Below are 25,444 nucleotides of genomic sequence, written 5' to 3' on the forward strand. Positions count from 1 at the left end.
GTTATACAAATATATAACACCTGCACCTGGAAAGTCTCATTTTATTTGAGAATTTAAAAACTGATTATGAGGACATTTGTCTGAATCTTGCAACTGCTTCTGGCTTTCCATTTTTATGTCTAGCTGATCTCCTGATGTTGTTATTGATGTAGTTGGCGTGTAAATGATTTATTGTGCGCACGCCTCCCCTGAAAAAGTGATTCCTTGATCACGCTGATGAAAACAAATTCTCACAAAACTCCCATTTTTGTTGCAATTAAAAGATTCTGACTCATAGAAATGTTTCACTCAAGGTGGCTCAAAACAAAACACTATTTTTGGGTCAACTAACATTGATCTTGTTTGACCTCATAACAATGATAGTAGACAATCATTTTATATCTATATCTATATTATTTAAATGAGTGTGAGAAAGAGGTGAAGAAGCAAATAATTGGAGAAAAGTGTCAGGTGTGATGTGTGACAAAAGGGTGTCAGAAGAATGAAAGGGAAAGTGTCCAAAAGGGTGGTGAGGCCAGCAATGTTGTATGGTTTGGAAACAGTGGCACTGAGGAAAAGACAGGAGGCAGAGCTGGAGGTAGCAGAGATGAAGATGCTGAGCTTCTCTCTGGGAGTGAGCAGGATGATGATAGGATCAGAGGGACAGCACATGTCAGGTGTTTAGGAGACCAAGTCAGAGAGGCTAGATTGAGATAGTTTGGACATGTACAGAGGAGAGAGAGCCAGTACATTGGTAGGAAGATGTTGAGGTTGGAACTGCCAGGCAGAACGTGGAGAGGAAGGACAAAGAGGAGATTGATGGAGGTGGTGAAGGAGGACATGAGGTTTGTAGGTTTGAGAGAAGAGGAAGCAGAGGACAGGGTGAGATGGAGGAAGACGATCTGCTGTGGCCACCCCTGAAGGGAGAAGCCCAAAGAGAACGAAGAAGGAGGAGGCGGAGGAGAAGAAGACAGAAGAGGAGAAGAAGGAGAAGAAGAAGATGTTGAGGTTGGAACTGCCAGGCAGAAGGTGGAGAGGAAGGCCAAAAAGGAGATTGATGGAGGTGGTGAAGGAGGACATGAGGTTTGTAGGTTTGAGAGAAGAGGAAGCAGAGGACAGGGTGAGATGGAGGAGGATGATCCACTGTGGCCACCACTGAAGGGAGAAGCACAAAGAGAACGAAGAAGAAGGAGGAGGAGAAGGAGAAGAAGAAGGTGTTGAGGTTGGAACTGCCAGGCAGAAGGTGGAGAGGAAGGCCAAAGAGGAGATTGATGGAGGTGGTGAAGGAGGACATGAGGTTTGTAGGTTTGAGAGAAGAGGAAGCAGAGGAGCTACCACTGAAGGGAGAAGCCCAAAGAGAAAGAAGATCTATATTGTTTAAATATAAAGCCAAATTGCACATTAAATCATCCTACCAACTGGGTATGTGAATTCATGTCCACGATTAGTACACAAAAGTATTGTCACAGAAAATGCAACCTCATCTGCCTAAGCTGAGTTGCATTGATATCAGGTTTCATCACTCCAGTTCAGCTGTAATGAGGACGCTCCACCACTGCTGACTTTTGGTTACAGTCTGCTTCTGAGTTATCTGAGATCTCCGTCAGCTCCAAGCTGGCGCCTCTGGAAAGGTAGGTTTGCCACATACGTTGAGGTGTCTGTGGGTGGACCACAGTGGTCTGTGCCAAGACAGACAGGTGTGTCGGGGTGGTCTGTCTTGGCTCTGTCAGCGATACACCATCATTAGACGGTGTGGGCGCAGTAGGGTGCACCATTATGTCTCCTTGGGCCCTGTGTAATTACGCTCTGACATAATTAACCCAGCAAGCCCATTAGCCAAGCATTGGCTGGCTGAAGAGAGAAAAAAAACACCATAATTATTTGTTGTGTGCATGTTAATGAGGCCAGCTGTGTTCCCATCATACAACACGAACAAATTAATTTACAAGGCTGTGCTCCAAGGTTTTTTCTTTTCATTCAAAACACTCTTGTTTTTTTCCCTCTGAGTGGACTTCAAGGTCCATAAACATTGCTGCTGCAACAAACAGTAACACTGCTGTAATGCTGTTGTAAAGGACCAGAACTGGGTTGACAGAAGTACTTTGGAATCACCTTCATGTACAATGTGACGCTCCTTGATATCGCAGGCTAACCCACGACTAATATATTAGGATAAAAAAATGGGAAGAGACACCTTCACCTTCACCTTCTTCTACCGCTTATCCGGGGTCAGGTCACGGAGGCAGCATTCGGAGCAGGGAAGCCCAAACTTCCTGGTCCGCACAAACCTCCTCCAGCTCCCCCCGGGGGATCCCGAGGCGTTCCCAGGCCAGACCGGAGATATAATCTCTCCAGCGAGTCCTGGGTCTTCCCCGGGGTCTCCTCCCGGTAGGACATGCCCGGAACACCTCCCCAGGGAGGCGTCCAGGGGGCATCCGCATCAGATGCCCGAGCCACCTCAACTGGTTCCTCTCGATGTGGAGGAGCAGCGGCTCCACCCCGAGCTCCTCCCGGATGACCGAACTCCTCACCCTATCTCTAAGGGTGCGCCCAGCCACCCTGCGGAGGAAACTCATCTCAGCCGCTTGTATCCGCGATCTCATCCTTTCGGTCGTTACCCAAAGCTCGTGACCATAGAAGAGACACATAACTGATAAACCTTGACCCTCACACACCTGGTTGCCAGGACCACTGTAAATTAAACTGTTCCAACAAACCAGTTCTTTGGTGTCCAGTTAAGAGTTTTTCCCAACAAATAGCCCAGGTTGGGACAGGTACTGTTGACTGGCGTCACAAGTAGTATAGTGAGGTGAGGTCAACAGATGCGCCCAGTTAGTTAGGTGTTAGGAACCAAGCGGGGATGATTGACAGACCCAAGTGATGGTGACGTGATACTGAGGGACATATTTACATGCGCAGTTTTTCACCCTTGCTAGTATCCAGCCGCCATAAGGTTCCTTCTGAAATAACCGGTGGACAGATAAGATAAGGTCTTGTGGTCAAGACCACGTAATGCAAGACGCAAAGATACTGCCAAGACTGCAGAGAGTTGAGACCAAGACAAACAAGACAAGACCAAGACTTTTCTAGAGTGAGGCCGAGACAACGGTCGCAAAAAATACCGGTATATAGTTTACTTTTGGAACGTTCATATAGGGTTTAAGTCAGCACCATTATTCGAGAACAAGCTGATGAAGTGTCATAAAACAGCGTCGTCACTCTTAGGGGCCACTAGATGGCACTCTGGGTTTAAAAATAACGGGAGGTTTCATTGCTATCATGAAGGCCAGTAATTGTAGAGCAGTGAGCCATCAAGTGACACTGTTTCATGAATCCACATCAGCCCATCACTACCTATGACACCTCAAATTAATGGGAAATATATATCTGATATAAAGTATTATTATAATATGCAACCTTAAATTAAAGATCTACATTATCAGCTTGAAACCAGTTAACTTTGACTTAATGTTGGGTCATCACTTCACTGTGTTGTTTTTTGAAAGGCATAGACAAACTAAAAACTAAACTGTATTCTGTACATCACATTATCCATCAGCAGGAAGCAGTAATGACACAATTCAGTCACTTTGTTGTGCGCCATGGCATCTCACACAGGTAACATCAATAAGGAGCAGACCAACAAAGTGACTGGTTAAAACTGTCGAATGAACACAATGTGTGATGCAAGTGTGGCAGAGTATATCTGTAAATTCAACACACGCTGGTGAGTGAGTATGAAAGCCTGCAGCTGTTGATGAGTGACGGTCTGAAACCAATACAGGAGGCTGTGACAAGAACAGTCAAGAAGGTGTACATGTGTACATGTATTGGCATGAAGCAATAACTGGAGTGTTTATGCATATATGCCATTTTTCACTTGAGCAGGTGTAAGAAATCTCGCTCTGGAAAAGTCCATTCCTTCACCTAAGTCACGCAAAATCAAAGGAAAACGTAAGTTACTAGTTTTTTTTTTGGTCTGTCGCCTGTTGTTTGACAGATCCAAGGACGCAGGCGTGATAGCATCATTACTGATTATATTAATGTACATGCTTTAAAAACATCCATCAAAATGGGCTTTAATGAAGATGTTTCATATATACTGTATATAGCAGCAAGCGCAACAAATCACAATCCATGTCTCCATTTCACGTCCATGTTTTCAAATGAGCCACACATTAGAGACATTCCTGCACACACACCTGCTCTCTTTTGAGAACACACTCTCTCCTGGTCCCTCTGGGTCTTCTGCTCCTCTGGGATCAGTTGAAGAGGCCCAGCTCTTTTATGAACATAATGCATTATTAAGCACCTCAAACATCTCCTGGGCCTTTGTTTATTACTGCTCTTATTAATCACTTGTGCATAATCTGGTCCCACCCAGAGAGCTTTCATTCTCCATCAGCTTTTATACACTCTTATTTTCCACCAGACTGCCACAAACACTCACTGCACTCCTTTAGTTCTCTGGTATTCAGACTGCAGATCCTGCGCCGTACAATTACAATAAAGCAGACTGGTGGTGCCTCGCAGGCCTTTCTGGCTGCAGCTTGCTTGTGTTTATGATGGGTTGAGGAAGGACAACCATCTTTAATGCATTTGACTGACTCTGAATGACTAAGGTCAGTGTGTTCTCTGTTCTTAATATCCTCACTGGGGAAAACGTCAAATACGACTGCGAAAAAAAAAAAAAACCTCACCATCTGATAATCTGCAGTGACGTGGAATTGAATGTTTTAAAGGACCTTTAAAACATTCAATAACATTATTATTTCAACCGCCTTTAACCTCTACTCCTAAGGGTCAGAGGAGGAGCTTTATTGTTAAAAAGATTTCAGACCATTTTATTCTTTTAGAACATGGCCACATAGCAAAATTACTAATCATAATTTAGCTTATTCGTTGAGTAAAAGGGAACATGACAAGGTTATCAGGTGATAAGATGCTATAGAGAGAATAGTTATTTATTTACTAGAAAATCTAATCTAATCTAATTTAAGGGAGAACAATATAGTTTTTATTTCATTTTACAAATTAAGTCATTTTAAATAAGCTCAATTTCCTTTCACAAACAGTAAAATGTTAACGGAAATTTACCTTCAAAACAGAGCAGGAAGCACCACCTCCTTCCTGTGCAGTACTGACGGTAACCACTAGCGAGCGCTATTACTACAACATTTACACTTCAGACACACACACAGAGCTCAGACATGCCCTAGGCTCAATGCTGGCACACACACATTCGCACATATATAGTGGTGTATTCAGATCAGAATCTTCACAAAGTCTGAGTGAGCTCCCCGCTCAGATAAAAGGAACTGTGTTCTAAAGGAGAGAGGGAGCAGGGTGGATCCTGAGGGATGAGTGTGTGTGTATAGAGAGGAGGCGAAGAAGAGCAAACACCTGGAGCGTCAGTCTCAGGGCTACGCCCCTGGCGACAGGTCCTCGTTGCTCTCACAGAGGTGGCAACAAACGTTCAAACGCCATTTGTACACACAGTGTAGGATAGAGGAGCAAATAGAAGAGGAAAGGAAGAAAAAAGACGGGGGAAGTTGAGTGCATCTCAGGGAAACCGATGAACTCGGGCAGAAGCTGCCACTGTTTTTGAGCGTTCAGTGATCAGGACGTGTTTATCCGGGCTGATCAAAACCGTGCGGAGGTGATATAAACATTGTTAGGGAAACTGTTAACAGGCCCTTTCATGCCTCACACTGGGATTGAGCTACAGAGCACAGCATGTGGAGATGTCACCGGCAAATCAAAATATAGCGCACTAATGAAACACTCCAGTGGATTGACAACTCAGCTTAGGGGCTTCATGAAAGGCAAGAGCAGACGAAAGAGATGCACTTCAATCACTTTCATCAAGAAGTTTTATTCTGACTTGACTGCTGTATTGTAGCATCATCTCTCCATAACATCATGGAACAATGCCATGTTGTCAACCAACAAGTATCCGATGATAAAAACTGCAATGTGATACGTTACTAGTATGGATTTGGGGGCTGTTTGGGAATGTATAAGTGTCGAAATTAACTTATGGTACAGTACAGACCTGACGCCAAGTCCAAAGCACGTTCAAGAATAAGGCTTTGAGGGTCCAAGTTGGTTCTACTGAAAGTACTTCTGTAAAAATAACAGCGGTTTTCTTTTGCAGTAAGAAATAAATGTGTGTCTATTTGACTAGGAGTCTTTTTCATTTGGAGACTGTGTTCAATTCAGTCGGTCTTGAGCTTGGTCTCTTGGTCTCTTGGTCTTGGACTTGGTCTCTGTATGCACTGGTCTAGTTCTCAGGTTAGGTGCTCTCGACTACAACAGGAGTTGTGTACTGTATATCAACAAAATTTGACAAGATGTCTCTCCAGAGAAACCATCATCACAGCAGTCACTGGGAACTTTTCTTACTCAGTTTAGCTCCAGTTTGGTTTAAGCTAATAACGGTGAGTAAAGGGCCAAGTGGAGAGATGCAACAAACAATTTTTCCAGATTGAACTAGCTAGGAAGTTAGTTTACCATTGTTCTATTTCAGCATCTGGTGCTTTACCGTAATATATCTCTAATGCTGTTTGATTCTGAGCTGAAGAGAATGGAAATTGATAGCGTCATTAGTGCCTATTACTAGTGAGTCAGTGTAGCAACACACAACCGGAACTGGTCCGCTGGAATCCCCCGATCTTACATCCATTAGTTCATTTGCCATGATCCGATGGGTCCAACTGCATATAAATAACCATGCACAGATATTCATGGACAAATGAAATAATATGGTCGACATCCTGCAATGAATAGTAATAACTGCATTAACATTAACAAGCCTGGTGTGTGAAGAATAATTGCATCTGTCAATAGATTAAAAACACATGAGCTGTGGTGGTTGCTGAGGGGAATCATGTGGAAATGTGTTCAGGCAGCAGAGAGAAATGAAGTGGGGCTTCAGCCAAATGACTGTCCTCCGGACTACCTGTACTCATCCTTTCCCGGGGAGGGGGGCAGAGAGGGTGACCTTGGAATATGCGCAGCGTACAGTGACTGACTGACTTACTCTATACTGAGGCTACTGTACCCCCAACTCACAGAGGGCAGGGACTTGGACGCTCCAGCAAAGATGATTATTCAGCCTGTTTGGGACACCTTTGATTTTGATGGAGTTGACTGCGATGTTATGTTGTACAGTGACACTGAACATTGCATAACAACAGGCACCTTCAAGGCAAATAGAGATTTTGTCCCCTTCCCTGAAGTTCCATTATTTAAATTAAGTTATATATCATTCCAAGAAATACATTTGAAGGCTGTCCATCTGGAAGTAAACTGTACACGCATTTGGGCGTCAAGACACACTTCTGAAGTTGGCGGTTGGATTTGAGGTTTCAGTTTTAGTTTTAAATACAGCATACAGCCGCCATGAATAAATATTGATATTGCTATGTATACAAACCATCAGCAATAAGACAAGCTATATCATCTCCCAGATGTTCAGAGGAGAGATGTTTTTTTTTTCTTCGGGTGGTCAAGATTGCTTTGGATGGATTATATTGGAGAGAGGTGGTAAAATAACATGTCAAACACATGGGTGAATCCAGTCAGATCAGATTCAAGTATGAGGTGGGAGGACCTTTGTCTACTTTATATCTTTAACAAAGACATTTCATGGCCATCAAGTCTGTATGCTAAAAAACTCTTTCTTTTCAGTGTGACAGAGGAGCTTCTGTTCTGTCCCCTTCTTTAAAATCTTAAGGCTCTGCTTCTGTACCCTACAAGAATGAAGCTGACTCCATTCATTCTATAAAGGAAAATGCATCCCAGAAGAGATCCTGAGACTTAAATGTATTCCTTGATGTAAAACGCATAGGTCAGGAAATCAAACTGCGTATATCTTCAAAGTGTTTTTTTTTTTTTTTTTAATCCAGGAAATAACGGCAAAGCTTGTGTGTGTAGAGTGTGTGTGTGCGTATGCATTCCAGTGTGGGTGTGTGTATTTCAAGCAGGAGACTTCAAGGAAAAATGGAGACCTTTAAAAGTCAGTTGCTGCTGTCGCCGTTTCCCTGGCGCAGACTTTTATCTTGTGTTCATTGAATAAGTAAACAGCATTCTATACTCCTGCCACAAGTGTTCCTCTGATCTACACCGAGATTGGGCCGCATTTTGTTGCAGTCTCCCGCAACAAGCAGCAATACCGTACATTTGCCCTGACACGACATAACAACTGCATACAAATAACGTCGGTTCGCCTCTGTAACTTACTGTCTTCCAGCCCTCTCTCTATTTTCCCCCCACTGGCCTCATCAGGCCTGTGTTCCACATGGAGCCAGACTTCAGTTGGGATTTTAATTGGCCCTCTACAATCAACAGCAAAGCTCTTCAAGGATGTGTTCCCTTCTCAGCCGGGCTACACTCAAGGACCAGTGCTGGGTTTTGAAGTGGCCTCACGCAGAGTTTTGGAAACCACTCTTAGAGCAGACTTAAAAAAATAGATAAGAGGCAGGATAAGGGTTTTATGCGTCGTATATCCACGTGTTATTGCACCATAGAGGTCTCTGCCTCGTATTAACGTGAGCTACAAGCACACAGTGGCTACAAAAGACCTACATCAGCAAGGTATCGGCAGGGGATTGATCCCAGAAGAGAGAACCTTGTAGTGGGATAGATCACTCCAGAAGTAATATGTTTGAGTGTGACACTTCTGTCTGTGTTCTTTGTTAAGATGCACAACTCCGGTCTTGGTAGGAGACTCACCTGGGGCCTCGATGAGCTGTTTGTAGATTCCCAGGAATGCCGACTCAGCCTCTTTACTGCGCTTGTTCAGAGCAACCACCTGCAGGGGAGAGAGTACCATTATGGTAAACATTGAGTGTTATTAGCTCTGCACATTTCTGAACTCGTTCAAGACCACTTTCTTGCTTACAAGTCATGTTTAAACAGAAGGAAAATGAGGACAACTGTCAACCCCAAAGAGTGAACCTCTGCTGGCTCTCCTGTGCAGTGAAAACCCCCAAAAAGGAGTAAGATGATATTTCCACAGCCAATTTGCTCCATGGTGCTCGCTGACATTTGGTCTGGTAATCGTACGTGTCGGATGTCACGAGGTGGCTCGCAGGTGATGGTGGCCTTCATCACCAGCAGCACTCGGCACCTGCTATCCTCAGCCCGGCGGGTGATGCAAACCAATTAACAATTCATTAGGAGGGACAACGAAAGCGAATGAGCCACCACCTGGCCCCATGGAGCGGGCACCTGGACAAATGGGCATGTGGGCGACTCTGCTCCTCCACTCCAGTTATGACCCCTGAACTGTTTAGGCAGCAGCTCTGTCTCTTGATGTGATGAACACTGCAGGACTAGTTAGATCAGCCTTCTGAAGAGACATGGAAAGCAAAAATCTACTGATATTAAACAAAAAACATTGTCAACTTTTAGAGTTCAACTGTTGTGACAGCTTGTCAAAAAGCTCTATTAAAAAAGGGCCATTTGAGGGAGCAAAAAATATATATAAGGTAGATATTGGGTAAAATATGTGAACATAAAGTTTATCTGCTAACACATCTGTACACAATACATTCATGACTTTTATTTGTTTGAAATTAGAAAGGAATAATAATTTTAAAAAACTATCAAAAGTATACTGTAATAAAACCTTTCTATACAAGTGATTATTTAATACTATGGGCACACAATAATGAAGAATGACATACAAGAAATAGTATAGGGAGAAGAAATAGTCATGAAAGGAGACTAAAAGCAGACACCAATACGATTATATTAACACAGTATATAAAAGAACATGAAAGGGTAGCATTGGAAATAGCTTTAAAATTATTATTCAGAAGAATAATAATTATATTACCATTTACCATTTACATTATAACACAGAAGATAAATAAACGAACCACAGCATGAGAGGCGAACTACAGGAAAGTCTTCCCCATTACTGAACCATCAAACCTGTTTCGGCTTCTCAATTTACATACACTGCAGACAACAGTCATCCAGAAGTGACCAATCCATCTTAAAAAAAATAGACATACATACATTCTTTCTTAACATAGTTACATTTCTTGAGTGAAATAAATAATAAAAAAGGCATTGCACAAAAAAGATGAAAAAATAAATCTGTATCTACGAAGGGTTTATAGTTTCTCCTGGAGTCAAGAACATAAATACTATGTAACAGTTGGAGCGAGGGCAATGACAGACCAAAACATCTCCGAAGAGCCATCTGTTTTTGGTTCCACCGAGAACATCTGAGTATAAGGGTCACCAGAGTGGCCATCGAAATATTTATGCAGGGAAAGCTGGAAATGCTCCAGAGATTACCGCTGCTGTTGGGGTGCTGTAGTGGTGGGGGTGGAGCTGTTTAGTGGGGTTATAAATAAGCAGCGTGGACATCAGCCGTGGACGCAGAGCCTTTGATTTACTGGCGATGGCGTGCGCTTGCACATGGGAAAAATAACGACAGCGTCATGTTTAAAGAAATATCATGAAGATCAAGCAAATCCCCTCATCACTCCCACTTGCAGCAGCTGCTCTGAGGAGTTCATGGAAAATAGAAAAGGTTGGAGTCAAATCAATACAGATGCAATCGTCTGCTGCACTGAACCTGCTTCATTCTCTACAGTAAGCTGTTGTTATACCCCCATCAACCCCTGTGTCAAGACCACTAAACACCGCTGATCACTAAGTTAATGTTGCTGTTTGTACGCAGACATGCTGATTTTGTTTCTGTATTCTGGAGAATTGAAAGGCCACTAGGATCCTCAACTATCTCGAGGTTCACACAACAAGTCAACAGTAGCAGGCGTTTGTTTGAAACTGACTGAACGGGACTTGTCGGGAGGCATAGGCCTGGTGTAACTAGTGAGCTCCTGCAAAGTTGGTGAGAAAAAGTCATGGTCTCACATGAGATTTAGATTTATACCAAGGTTCGGAAGGTTTCCACAGTCACTGGAGATTGCACAAACACTGTGTTTACCCAACTGACGCCACAAGTCACAGGTCAGTAACTTTACTTCCTCAAGAATTTAAAAATGAAGACAAAAATAGGCTCCAGCGAAAGGGCTGTGCCTGGTGGCACTGGTGGTTCAGTGGCTAAGCTTTCCACCAGACAACGTAGGACTTACGGGAAGCCAACAAACTCTTGAATCACGGAAGTGGGTTTATAGATTTCAGTGTACGTTGGGAGCTATGCGCTGTTATTTTGTAGTTGTGTGTGAAAACTGTTCTCACAAAACCTGGGAAGTGAGGTGCACAATTTGTGACCAGATTTGGGGAGGAAAAGGATACATTTTTCATCATAACTTGATTTTAAAGCAAATCTTTTAGTTGAAAATATGACTGTCCATGTATCTAAGTGGAATTTCCAACACAGGGCATTTTTGGATTTTAGAAATACAGTAATATATGTACTACGACTCAAGTCCACAGTGAATATATTTTCACTTTTCCGGGTGTGTATTTTTTTAAACGCCAAGATGCGCTGTTGCCGATGTTGCAGAGGCAGATACTCTTTGTTTTCCGCATCTTCCGCCTTCAGTCATTCCAAGAAAATCTGAACCATCACTCTGACATGCAGACGAACTATCAGCAGCCTGATCTCCCTCTCGGAGTACATGTCCTCTACAGCAGGGTGGCTGGACCCGCTGCTAGACATCAACATTCCATTGACAGTCTGCTGGCCGACCAGGCTTCCTCCGGAGCATATTCATCAAACAGGACTCCGAAATGCATACGTAAGAAGCTTTAAAAGCTGTGAAGCAACAGCCACGCTCCCTCTACAGGGGTCTCCTGGCCCTCTATCATCCTTTAACGAGAAAATGCAGAGATTACCTCCACAATCACACCATTAACCTGCCTGCAGACGCTTGCAGAGACATCAATCACAAGCCTGCCCTGTGTCTCCTCATATTAGTGGCTTCCACGCTTAGAGATACCCCCTGCCCTCTGTAACCCGTCAAAGTACTGGGAAGTGGAGTGCATAAAACAGCCAATCATGTAGTTAGCAAAGATAGAGCAGCATCAGGTGCAGGAGTTTCTGACTCAGTGTTTTCACATGGGTTGATAGGCACCACATTATGTACTTCCACTCATATGAGGGGACATCAATGGTAAATACAGAAGAAGAAGAAAACACATTTTAAAGGTAACTTTAATTTGTTACTTAAGTATTATAATAATAATAAAGTCCACCATATTTTATACTTAAAATGTGTGATTTTATGCAATACATTTCATTTTATTGGAATATTCTCATAAATATATGTCATAAATATTGTTTTTTCAGTGGTGAATATGTCATCAAAACATATAAGGCAATTTATTACAAGGTGTAAATTTTGAAAATAAAAAATATTATTTATGAGGGACAAAAACATACTGTTAAAATGAGAGATTCTCATTAAAAGATGGAAAAAATGAAGAACTAAAAATGACTACAAAGTTAAATTTAGAATCCAAATAGAAATTCCTGTAGAAAAAAATCTATTTTATTTTTAAATTTCACTTTATGCATTTATTTATTTTAATCCAACCGCACGCGGGATGTTTAAATACAGGCAAAGGGTCAGCACTATGCCCATGACTGATATAGATGGACTCTACATGTTTATTGTTTACAGCCTTGGCCTGAGCCATGTGTGTCAAACACAATCACAGAAGGCGCAAAAGCATTCACTTTATTGTTTTCTTAAACAGAAATACTGTAAATTTTATTTAAACCTTAAAGACTTAGAATTACCACTAATATCAAGGCTTTATTTTCTATTATAGAAAATGACTAAAAGGTCACGAAAAATCCTAACTGTTTTGACTTAAAAATAAATCAAATACAGTGTAGATGGAAGACAAACAAAACTTTGAAAATGAAACATGTTTAGCACAAAATACTTAAAATATTGTGCACAACATATTCTTTACTCATTTTAACTTTTAAGTGAATGAGGCTGCCCTGAAAAAAAGAGGCGGGAGCAGGATGACTGTGTGGGCAAGTGGGAGACAAAGGAAACCTGTTAGGGCTCCTCCATAACTCTTGAGCAGCAGGAGTGGGCCGCGTGCAGCTGCTGGGACAGGGCTGCTGGGAAACGCTGGGTGATAAGCCTCAGAGAACACTTAGAGCAGACACTAGAGAGTTCCTGTGAGTGTGTCTGCGTACAACCTGCTCAGCAGAGTCAAACGAAAGAAGGCGTCGGGAGCAAATGCAGACTGAAGTGGAGGAGGAAGGGTGAAGGACTGTTGAGTGACATCGAGGAACAGGACCACGACGGCAAAAAGTTTCCCGCAAAAGGCGCAATTAGCAATTACGCAGTCATCAATTACAATTATCACAACTGGTGATTACGCAATTATCTCTGTAAATCATCATTTTCCCCATCTGTCTTAGGAGTTTGCCTGGTTTTGTTGTATGTGGCTGGTTCCAGATTATGCTGGTGATAACAGCGGCAGGCAGGAGTTCCAGCAGAATCCTAGCCTTTGCAGGTGTTGGTAAATAACTCGGAGCATGTCAGTGGATGCATTCATGCCCTGGAGATTTATTCCGTACATTCCTATAAGGACACGGTGTTGCCATCTCAAGGTGAGCGTGAGAGGAGTGTTGGGTGTATTGGGGACAGCGAATGTATGGTTCCATCGTCCCTGAGGCCTTTAAATTACCTGTCAGCTTTCCCATGATGCAAAGGTCAGTGCACAATCATGGGGAGTCCATCCTACTGTGTTACTCACAGAGTGTCGGTCCAGCCCACAGGCTGACAGGATGTCACAACAGCCCTGGTCCTGCTCCATGCTGATTAGAACAAACCAGAAGGAACCTCACGACCACCGCCACTATGCTTGTCACAACACCTCCACCAAGACACGGCACGAATCACCAGACAAACACTTGTTTTTTTCAATGGACAGAAAAGCTTGGATTGTTCCGTACAAGTTAACAATTGTGACGAGGATTTCTATCATCAATGACATGCCTTTTCTCTGATATATCTTTTGTTCAAATCAAAAAAGTTTGTTCCAAAGAAAAGAGCAGCCATCGTAGTTTGGAACTGGTGTGGGTTTGTGGTGACTGAAGAGAAGCAAGCGACTGTCAGTAGCCCAGTGCAACAAAAGGCAGTAGCAAAAGTCCAGCATCTTAAAGTGGTATCCATCCTAGTGGGACAAATGTCACTGTTTTTAAACTGCAAACAAGACCGCTTCCGCCAACAAACTCTATCTAAAAAACACGATGGAGACCGATCACTTAAGTGGTCACTTTGCACATTGTGAAATGCATTGTTCCTATATACACCATGGAAAAGACCCAGTAATGTGCTACCGAACCTGAATTATTTTGCTGTAGTTGTCTTCCCTCATCTGTACAACAGTATTCACCTGAAAAGCAGGTGTGAGGAGAAGGAACTATGTGAGGTGGTAACCCAGCAGCTACCTTAAGTCTAGGAGGAAATAAGAGTTGCACTTGTTAAGTTTTTGGTAGAAAAAAAGTTATTTTGACTTGTCCCTCATTTGTTTTCATTCTTAAAAGTACATGGGAGAAAAAAGGGAAAAAGAATGAAAGACTGAATTTGATTCACTAGATTTGGATTGGTAAGCTGTCCGTATTGTGAGACTGCAACACTTAATGGCTCTCTAAAATAAAGACAGGCTAAAGGCAAAATGTGCTAACAAAGCGTTTCCCGTTCAGCTATTGGCTTAGCAGCGTTAATGCAATTTGTATACATTTTCAGGTTAGCAAATTAAGAGAGTTAGATTGAATAATCACCCTGCTATCCCCTTGGATATAAATCAGAGCAAAACCATAGGAGTAACCTGCAAGAAGGTTTATTCTGGGCACTCAGGTTTCCTCCCATGGTTCAAACCATGCCGAGGTCAGTTGTGTAACCAAATTGTCTGTTAGTGTGTGTGTGAATGGTTGTTGGTTTCTGTGTGTCCTGTGATGGACCCGCGACATTTTCAGACATCTTGCATGCCCCCCACCCAAAGTAGCTGGGATAGGCTCCGCCCCCAAAAACCTCTCATAATGGAATAAGGCGTAGAAGATGAATACTAGTCATTTTTGAAAGTCAGCCACGGCAAGGGATAACAACACAAGGGAAATGAAAACCTTTTAACTGTGAGGCTGTAGCACAAACCACTAGTCACTACTGCATACCTTCACATTCCTGTTATACTGACAGCAGCTATTAATGTTGAAGTAACCATTTATATCTCTGACACTCAGCTTGTAGATACTGCTGCTTAACCAGGTTCCTATGAGTCATTCAGCCAACAGTATTGTTTTTAGAGTTGTGCAAAAATACGTCTTTGCTGTGACTGACTGCAGTGGCAGCAACATCAAAATTCAAACCTTTTCTATTTGATTGCACGTCAAAAACTTCTGACTCAAAACTGAATCATATTTTAAGCGTGGCACCCAGCTCTCGTGCAGCTGTCGGCGCTGGCATTTGTTTTGCTTTGACTTTTGCTTCAGAGGAGAGAGATGACTTGGTGTCGAGTGACTGATGTGTGGGTGGAGGAGAGGGGCAGAGGTAAACACGACTGCAATACCGTCTTGATGGCGAGAGACACGGCGCACACCCACACATGAACCCCCGCGTACAAACATGGGCGTGCACACACATGCGCTACACTTTGGTATCGGGCTGGTTTAATCATGGAGACACCCATCTCTGAGTGCTGGTAGCAATGTGGCGTTTGCTGTCGCCTTCTCTGGGTGCCCGGCGAGATGAGCAGTCAGAGCACTGACACACATCTCGTCGCCACGTCAATTCCGATCAGAGCTGCCTGTCAATCAAATGACTGCTCTCACAAGCGGCTGATGCCACCGTGGTGCTGCCTCTTAAAAAAAAAAAAAAAAACCTCCGAGGCAAAGAAATGACTGAAGCTGACCGCACCAATATTCCGTTGCAGCATTTATCCTCTGCTGATGTGAACTTATGTCACGCATGTACAGGGGACCAATTCCAAACACAGCTTGAGCCATGAAAGCCTAAGCAAGCCTCATGTTTGTATGGACACGGCGCACAATTCCAAAGAAAATCACTGAAGGAGAGAATGGTGTTTTGACCAGCATATGCTTCTACTCATACCACCGTGGCAATGCTCAAAACAGACTAACAGAATATAGTAACAACATGATTTTAGAAGCAGATAATAAATATATATCCCTGCATGTGAGATGCAAAATGACAGAGGTGGATAATAAGGTAGGAACTGTCTGCGCAGTGTCAGAACTCTAACCAAGATATATGCTGGCATTTGTGTAAATACCCTTGTCGCCCTCCTCGTGGCAGGGTCACAACCAGACTTCAGGAAAGAAAAGGTGACATACAAAGTGAAAGGAAAACCACCAGAAGTGTGTCAGTGCCATGTGTGTGAAGGACTGCCACCGCCTCGTCCCCATTTTTAAAAAAAAAAACACTTTCATAGTATGGATGGATCCACTCTCAGAAGTTGGTGCGGGGACATTGCGACCTAACCTTTGCTGATGACATCCTTGTGATGAACGATGTCATATTTACAGAGGGGCCAGATTGAGGGCGTATTTCTGAATAGCAAAGGAGAGAGGGAAACCTTGGAGCAGGCTTGTATGACCGGCATTACGGCGAGAGCACTACATGTGATTTTTAAAAACAACTGAAGAGAATGAAGCAATCCATTCAGGTTGAGAGAGACAGCTAATGTTTCTGAAATCCATGTCAGACCTCTGAAGAAAAGAGGGTCGTACTAAGCCTACTTTACGAGAGGAGGATAACCCAGCATACTGGAGGGCAGTTGAGGAATTTACAACTTATTTAGAAATCTTCCCGCTGAGGATCAGCACCGTGCAGCATGTTCAAGTTACAGCAGACGGTCAATGGTTACTTCCTTCAGGGTCCATGACTTTGTGACAGGCAGTTCAATGGCAAGCTGAACCGCAGCTTAGCCTCTGTGTGGCCGACATTGAATTGGCTAAACCAATCCTTAGCATCGCTTAACCAGAGACAGTATCGAAGAGCAGTGGGCATCACTGATCTCATAGCTTTCTCAATCCAAAAAAGTCATATAGGTGCGATATGTAGAGTGTGATTAATCAAATGTAAATATGATTCAACTACAAAGAAAACTTAATTTGCTTTAAGGAATTTCCTTCATATTTTTAATGAAGAGTTTTATCACTAGAAAGTGAAGACATCAAAGATCATAAAACAAAGAAAAATGAGCGGGGATAATGAGCCCCAACAAGGCTTGTGCAATTGCATCACTCACAACTTTTTTTTTTTTTTTTTTTTAGAAATCTGGACTGAATCTGCGTTGGTTTGATGTTTGGAAAACTTAAAAGTAATACAGATGAGGGGCAAAACTGTGAGAAAAGAGGTGCATCTGTGATTTGCAGTTGTCTTAAAAATATATCCTCAAACTACGGTTAAAAAGGTACATAAATATTAAGTTGTTTTTTTGTTTTTTTTTAAATAATAATTTGTGCAAATATGTCATCAGGTCAAGCTCTCAAAAGAAGTGTGTGCTAGTGGCTAATGGTGAGAAGAAGCAGACTTTGACAGGTGGAGGTGTGGCTGACGTAATCCCGATGGATGTGGCTCATGGAACAGAAAGACACAGAACATGGCATGAGAGTAATCCTTGATCAAAAGACACGCTGTCTGCAGTGCACAGCAGGTGTCTTCTGGGTCCCTCTCACCATCAACAGGCATCATAGCCGCTCTGCTACAAGACTAAAAAGCACGAGTATCGACATTCAAAGTCACAGCAAAGTCAAGAAACAAATGGAGGAAAAAAAGAAGAAATCTTTCCTCGACGTCTTTGTAGCTCAGAGATAGAAGTCGTCTGTCTTCTTTGAACTTTCAGATGTGTGTTGCAGCAAATGACCTAAACCTTGTGAAACGGGAGTGAAAGCACCTCGTCGGAACGGGAGGGAGGCAGTGTTGGCCTGGGGTGAAGATGGAGGCGCCGGTTGATGCGCAGAGTTAAAGGCCAGAGAAGGGCAGTGGTCCTGTGCCGTCATCTCAACGGTGCTAATGGGGGTTAGGAGCGGGAACATGTAGCGTCAAAGGGGATTAAAGAAAGCATCACGTGCCCCTGTTAGAGCGGCAATGTACAGGTCCTGCCAACATGGCAGGAACAGATGGGCCGGCAGGGGAAAGAGCGCCAATATACCCCAGAGTGAAGAAGCCCCAGCCTGGCATATCTCACCCTCGGACACATGTTGACAGTGCTTCTATAGCCCTGCCTTCACCAGTCAAGGTGAGACAGCCTGACACCGAGCAAGAGAAAGGGAACGGGAGAAAGGGTGCTCCACATGATGGATAGTGCTCTCCATCCACCTCTCCTCACTCTCCCTCTTAGAAGGCTGGTGACTTTCCAGTGAGGCAATTATCATTGCGGAATGCATAATAGCCTAATTAATTACAGGTGTCAGCGTTGCCTTTGTTTCAGCATGGAGGAACATCATGCCAACGCCGCATCCTCTGATGAACGAGTCTTAAACCGCGGCTCGGAGACTGGCCATGATGGAGGGACGGGGGGAACCTGAAGTCTGCCCCACTAGCAGACGATGGATTGGAAACACATGCCGCAAATATTCACTGCATGATTTGCGTGATGGATCGGCACTTGTCGACTGGAGTGTTTGGATGGCAGCTAGGCGCTCCACGGGAGGGTTCTGTTTTGGTGATTTGGGTCTAGATAACAGCGGTCGGCCCGGCAAAAGCCGCAGCGCCCATCAACAATGAAGCAGAACCCTTATCCAAGCTTTCCTGATGAACATGGCATATCATTTGTCCTGTCAGATTTACGGATTTCATTCATTGTTGTGACAAAGGGAGAAGGCAGACAATTGCCAGGGAGAGAGGGAAAAAATAAGTGGACTTGAGGGGAAGCTGAGTGAATGATGGGGTGACTAGGGAGGCGAGACAGCGCAGAGATTCCTGTTATTCCCCACCTCAGCTAAACACGAGCAGAACTTAATAGAACGTTACAATCAAGTGTGTGTGTGTGTGTGTGTGTGTGAGTGTCTACTGCACGACGTGTGTGTCTCAGTGCGGGGGGTCATGGTGGTAGGCTTATAATCCCTTCACGCCCGCAGGCAGTGGGGGCTCAACATAGAGTACATTGAGTCTAATAGGAGCAGGCGCAGCAGCTGAACGCCGTTCTCTTAGCTCCCACTGTGAGAAGAGTTTTACATAATTAATGACTGTTGATGTTTCCCAGGTAGTCGTCCGGCAAATTCACTGCAGACTCGGCTGCCACCGTCGCCGGATCCGCTGAGAGTGAGCGACACAGGAACAGACAGCTTACATTACAGGCATAAATAAGGCAATTTTGTACAGTGTCTTCAGACATTACTGTGAAGGGGGTTCAGCCCCAATGATTCGACTTGCTTCAGAGAAACGCTCAAGAAAGAGCTTTTCTGCGTCTCAGAGTCTACTGAGAATTTGTTCTTGATGCGGGTAAAACGGCTTCCTTTAGTGTTTTTATAATTCTGTATGCTGTAAGAGACGCAAAAGACGGAAGCGCCGAGCCTTTTCAAAATAACAGTTGACGGCTCCACTCGGAAGATCAGTCACATCTGCATGACTCACCCTAATGCGAGCGTCAGTCTTAATACATGCAAGTCTGGTGGTCCGACCCTGCACGTTCCTGACCGGTGACAGTCTGCTGAGGCCTCAGGACACCCAACATATTGCTGCCAGGCGGTCGACATTCATTCCGGAACATGTTAAATTAAACATTTAAACACGACACCCAGGGAAAGCTATTTTTTACCACTCAGGACCCACTACTCATTATTAATTTGTTATAACCTTTAAGGCTTTTTGATGTCATACATATTTTACGGAGAGATATCACTCGCAGCCAGACGGAAGAGTGGACCTGTCGATGACGGATCACCGCGGCGCCACTGAAATGTGCTTTCACGTGCTATAATTAGAGCCAGGTGAAGGTTGATAGTGAAGGTGTGTGAATGCATATGTGCAGCAACAACCTGCAATAATTCATCAGTGTGATGACACGGAAACTAGAGGGCAGATACTGTCATGTCCTACCAGAGGCCGATCGTCTTCGCTTCATTGTGGAGGTTAGTGCTGCCGCCTTACAGCAAGGAGGTCAACATCTGTCTTTATATATATATATATATATATATATATATATATATACATATATATATATATATATGAAATATTTGTTTGTTTATTGTTGTTTTTCACTACACAATGGCCAGGGTTTCCACTACTCTGAATGTATTTGAAATTCTTATACAATTGAAATTCTTATACACATATTTTCATTAAAAGAGCTTTAGCTTAAATAAGGTTATATACAGTAAAAACTTGAATATAGCCAGCATTGTGATTTATTGTGCCATAGTCAAACTGATGCAAAATAAACAATATTTTGTTGTTTAAATGTATGTATGGGTCCATCACTTGATTCTCAAGCTTTTTCTGTTTTCCATCAGTGAGTGCTCAATGACTGAGTTGTTGTCAATGGATCCATGAAACAAGTATCTTAACATTAACTCTTAAATAACATGTTGCACAAAAAACATTTTGATAGCATGGAATACTCAACACATTAGCTTCATCATATTATTTTCTGACCAGTTTACCAATACTTGTATATTTCAGCAGTGTCATTCACTTTCTTTCATCAGGGATTATGACATCACTACCTGGAACTGGTGCAGCGAAAGAAAGTTCAATTGTGATTCGTCTGTGTTATTTGGATCTAAAGATGTATTTTAACTGTACTGAATCAATCGAAAAGCCACAGTCATGTTCGATATTTACAGACACAGGTATTTGAAGAAAGCTAGCCGTTCAGCAAAGAGTCATTGTTGACACTTTGCGCAACACTGTTTAACCTTCTATAAATATCATGCATAATTTAACACTCACCCCTACTTCCCATCTGTTCAGACCTCAATTGCTTGTATTTTTGTTTACAGTTTAATACACTTTGCAAGGATGGAATCTGTCACCTGTCATCCTAATCAATAAATGTAATTGAACTTACTCAGGTTTTGCCAGTTTGTTGTTCAGCTGTGTTTATTTACAGCCATAATCAACTATAAATGTCAGCCAAACATTGCCACACTAACTCCCAGTGCAGTAAACATGCTTTATATTGTCAGAATCCAAGCCTGCCCAGGGGGATAAACACTCCTCTGTCGATAGATCCACATCACTCCTGTGCTATGATGTGATGTTGTCACTATGACCAAAAAAACAGTTCACTTCTAATTGAAAGTTAGTTGGAGTTTTCATGATGTATTTATCCTTATTTACTTTCTTGGGGCTGATAACATAACCATGTGAATCCATTAACCAGAGGCTTTAGGATCATTTAAAAAACATTTATGCATTTATGGTCCCCCAGTGTTGTTGAGTAAATTCATCAACAATATCGGAGGGTGAGTGGGAGGAGACACATGAACTCCCGGGTGGCTTGTCTCTGCACTCCTCTGTCAAAGTGCTGGCTGGCGCCCATCTCCCTCCCTGCCTTGCTGGAAGGCCCCTTGGATGCCCCGTTGGATGCCAGCCTAAAGCATGTGTACACTGGTGCCAACGTGCCACTAAAAGCTGTAAAACAAATGGGCCCTGTTTGTTTAATGTACACTGATTGACCTCTGCTGCCAGGCATGTGATGTCATGATCGTAATCTTCCCGCCTGATAACTACATAACGTGGCAGATGTATGATGGTGTTTCAATTTGAGTCATGGGAGACGGAGAGCTAATCGGATGTGATGTGGACAGCAGCGGCGGCTCCCAGTATGGTTGTAAAATGACCATAAGGAACAATGCAATTATAACTGGAGCTTTTGCATTGGGGGGCATGAATCTTGCCTCCGGAAACGTGATGGTTGGGAAGCAACTACATCTATGAAGGATGTCTGCAACGTGGGAAAGCGTCGACTCAAATGGAAATACTGTACATTGTTGATGTATGTATGTGTGACATTGAGGTTGATCTCTGGTATTTTTAACATACACCAAGAGTGACCAACATCTGCATGTGATCTGCATTGATATAAAATAAACCGCTTGGTAAGGTTTTTTTTTTTTGTCTTGCTGACTTTAAATCCACATTGAGCACTGTCTGCTGCTTATGTACAGGATCCAACTTTAGAAGTTACCTATTGGGTGCTGAGAGTTACATAACGCTCCATATACTTCCAGTGTAGGACAATTCCGTATGGGTTATAAATAAAGAAACCTGACGCACGGCAGCAGCCACTGTGATTTGGGCAAACTCTCACATGGGATGTCATGGCTCTGCAGCGCTAGCCCCTCTGCTATTTCAAGCTCTTCCTCATTAGAACATTCGCCTTGAGTGAACAAAAAAAGTGTACTTTGCAAAAGACATTTCATCAGGAAAGAGCTCGCAGCCGTGGAGCGTTTGAGGTTAAAGTGTGTATTCAAGACATCAAGGATACGTGATGGCGAACAAAATCCAGGTAAAAATCTGTGTCACATTGTCCCATAAGGAGGAAGTCAAAAGAGACCCAAGACAGGGGACAAACAGCAGTACACAACAGAGAATGCAATTACCCTCCAGCCTTCAAACATCGGTTCTACGTGAAGGACGGGACATACGATTACACATGTAAGTGTGGCGCTCTTGCATGTGAGAGCAGGGCTGAGAAGAAATGCACATTATTGCGTGACTGCCTGTACCTGTCGTGGGGATTGTGTGATTGCGATTGTGTGCGCCGGTCCTCTCACACCACAGCGGCTGGCTAATTTAGTTAGGGAATAGCTGGCTGTCCTTCAGGTGAATGGGCAGAGATTGGTTTCAATATGAGATGTAATAAAACAAGCCCATCACTGGATCTCCCCGCACCTTTGGCTGTCCTTCACATGTCACCCAAGTAGAAGACTCACACACACTCACACACACAAACACACACACGACCCTCACAAGACTCTATAGGAAGCTTCAAGATTTTATGTTTTCAAAAATGCCATGAAACAAATATTGCTTTTCTGTTTCAGTACATTGCCACCGAATGGCCACTTGAGTGGCAGACCATACTCAGAACATGGAAAAATGTCCTCTAGATCTGATGAAAACATGGATTTGTTTTTGGCATGATGCTTCACGATATATTGCAATATGTATATGTAAAACTGTAGTATTTGTCATGATATCTGGAATCATCAGCAGCAGGGTTGGAGAAGCTAAGGGTCTCTAGCTCAGCCTGGCTGTAGTGTGTCTAACCCTAACCCTAACTAACTACAAGTACAGTGAGTCAAGAGAGCTTTACCAACTCCTGATACTGGTTTAACTAGGTGTTTCATGAACATTCATATATATATATATATATATATATATATATATATATATATATATATATATATATATACACATCTATATTCTATATAATGTAGATGCTCAAATATGGTTAGGGTTGTGTGTTTGTGGCCAGTGACCTAAAGTAGTGGTCCCCAACCCCTGGGGACCGGTACCGGTCTGTAGATCAATTGCTACCAGGCTGCACCAGAAATAATTATTTCTGTTCTGAATTCTGAATGACCTTTTATTTTTGAAAAACGTTTTATTTTAAAAAACCAACCTCAGTCACCCACGAGCTCAAATGTAACCCACAAGCTAGCAAAATGAGTCAGAAACAGCTGTCTTTGGAAAGCTCTTTTGCAAGGAGGAAAAGGCTCTGTGAAGAGACAGGAGAAGAGTCCATGACTTCCAAGAAGAGGAAAGTCTTTAACAAACAATAGCAGGATACGTACTTGAAATATGGATTGATCATGGTCGGTGATTCTCACGTACCAAGCGCACAAACATGCAGAGGCCTTATCTGACCATTCAAGGTGGCATCTACCAGGGGCACGTTCTTATGGTCAAGTGTAGACTGGTCCGCAGTGATAAAAAGGTTGGGGACCACTGGCCTAAAAGGTGGAACTTGAGTGTCCTCATAGACAACTTCAATAAATGTGATTTAAGGAACACATTTCATGAGTATTGCACTGGCAACTCATGACAAGGACTATTTTATATGACACAGATGTTTTGTGGCTCAAACTGTATGAACCAAAAAGAATTAGACTTACTTGATGAATAAAAATATGAATACATACAACACACAATACATACACACAACGGCATTTCTTATCTAGTTTCTTGTGGCGTTTTCAACACCAAAAAGTTACACTAAAGATGGTTGAAACGTTACTAGCAGCAGAATATCATGCATTCTTAGTAATTCCATTAAGATAGCAATGAATACAACATCTCACAGGTCCCCTGGAACTAAAAAAAAAAAACCTACATACAGTAAGTTACTTGTCCTGTGCGGAAGAGGCTCCAAGGACCATCAGAGCAGTTTGTCGCTTATCATTATTTCTGGGCCGCTACCCCAAACATTTGAAAGCATCAGCATTAGGTCGTGATAACAGGCTTCCAAAGGAGCAACAGTGTGTCTCAAGCTTGGCCCGGCTCATTTGTCCAAAGCTAAACAACTCATCGCAGCTCTCTGGTTGTCCCCCTCAGTTCCTCTCCAAGCTGGCCCCTTCACTCCACAAGATGTGGTGCCCTCACACTAAATCCACCGAGACCCAATTACAGTGACTGCAGGAGAAATCACAAGCAGAGGCACAAAGTTATTTTGCTTTAATTGAGGATGTGTTTTAACACTCTCCTCGGGCCACCATGGCCACTTTATGTCTCTGATGAAACAGCGAGTGCAGCAGTGGGACTTTAAAACATATATCTGCTTGTGACAAAGGCAAAGAACTCACTGGTCTGTGGGCTCAGATATTTAAAGGCCAGTGTGTGTTATTTGAGTTAAAAAAAATACTTCAAGGGTGTAACAGCACATTTGATTTGGGGAAGCAGAATCTCTAATGTGTTCAAACACAACCTGCAAAGAAGATTTCCTCTTTTGCAGCAGCGTGTTTAATCAAGCCACGTGTTAATTAGCATTGTGCTTAATCCCATATTAAAGAGACCCGAACTGTCAGGTCATATTATAAACAATCGGTCCTAATGTTCTTGCATGTGACATTTGGAGCCGCTATCTCTTCTAGCAAAATGTTCCCCAGGTACTTATTGGCCTACTTTACGCTGTCTTTCTTTGAATTGCCAGTTTCTTTATCATTTAGGATATTAGCCCTGACAAGCGTTCCGGCATTAAACTGCAGAAAAGCTGCTTTGTTTTTTTTCTTTTTTTTGCAGAGGGACAGCAAGAATTGAAATAAATAATTGACACAAGCCAGGCGTACTGGCAAGATCCACCTTCATGCGATATTAAATACAATTTAAAAGAAGAATGAAAGTTCAAACACTTAGCCAGCAGCAAAGTCAGTGTAACTTTTCTGCGCTTGCATTATTTAAGATGGGCTCCATCATTTTATCAATCTATCGATCTTTTCTCCAGAAAGATGAAAATGGAAAAATAATGAGGGCGATGAACGCCGCGTAAAGAACATCAATGTGCAAAAATTTAATTATCTGTGCTGGAAAGGAAAATG

The 25,444-nt window shown here is 42.9% G+C and overlaps 1 protein-coding gene across 1 annotated transcript in view; it reads right to left on the reverse strand.

Moving 5' to 3' along the window:
• The window catches only part of cux2b (cut-like homeobox 2b), a 97,269-nt gene that overhangs the window by 21,407 nt on the left and 50,418 nt on the right, over window positions 1-25,444 (reverse strand). The window contains exon 4 of the mRNA XM_053871208.1: window positions 8,716-8,794. Coding sequence (XP_053727183.1) covers window positions 8,716-8,794 — 79 coding nt within the window. The remainder of the gene's footprint in view (window positions 1-8,715; window positions 8,795-25,444) is intronic.

This window comes from Synchiropus splendidus, chromosome 7 (genome assembly GCF_027744825.2).
Source record: "Synchiropus splendidus isolate RoL2022-P1 chromosome 7, RoL_Sspl_1.0, whole genome shotgun sequence".
In the NCBI taxonomy this organism is placed as follows: Eukaryota; Metazoa; Chordata; class Actinopteri; order Syngnathiformes; family Callionymidae; genus Synchiropus; species Synchiropus splendidus.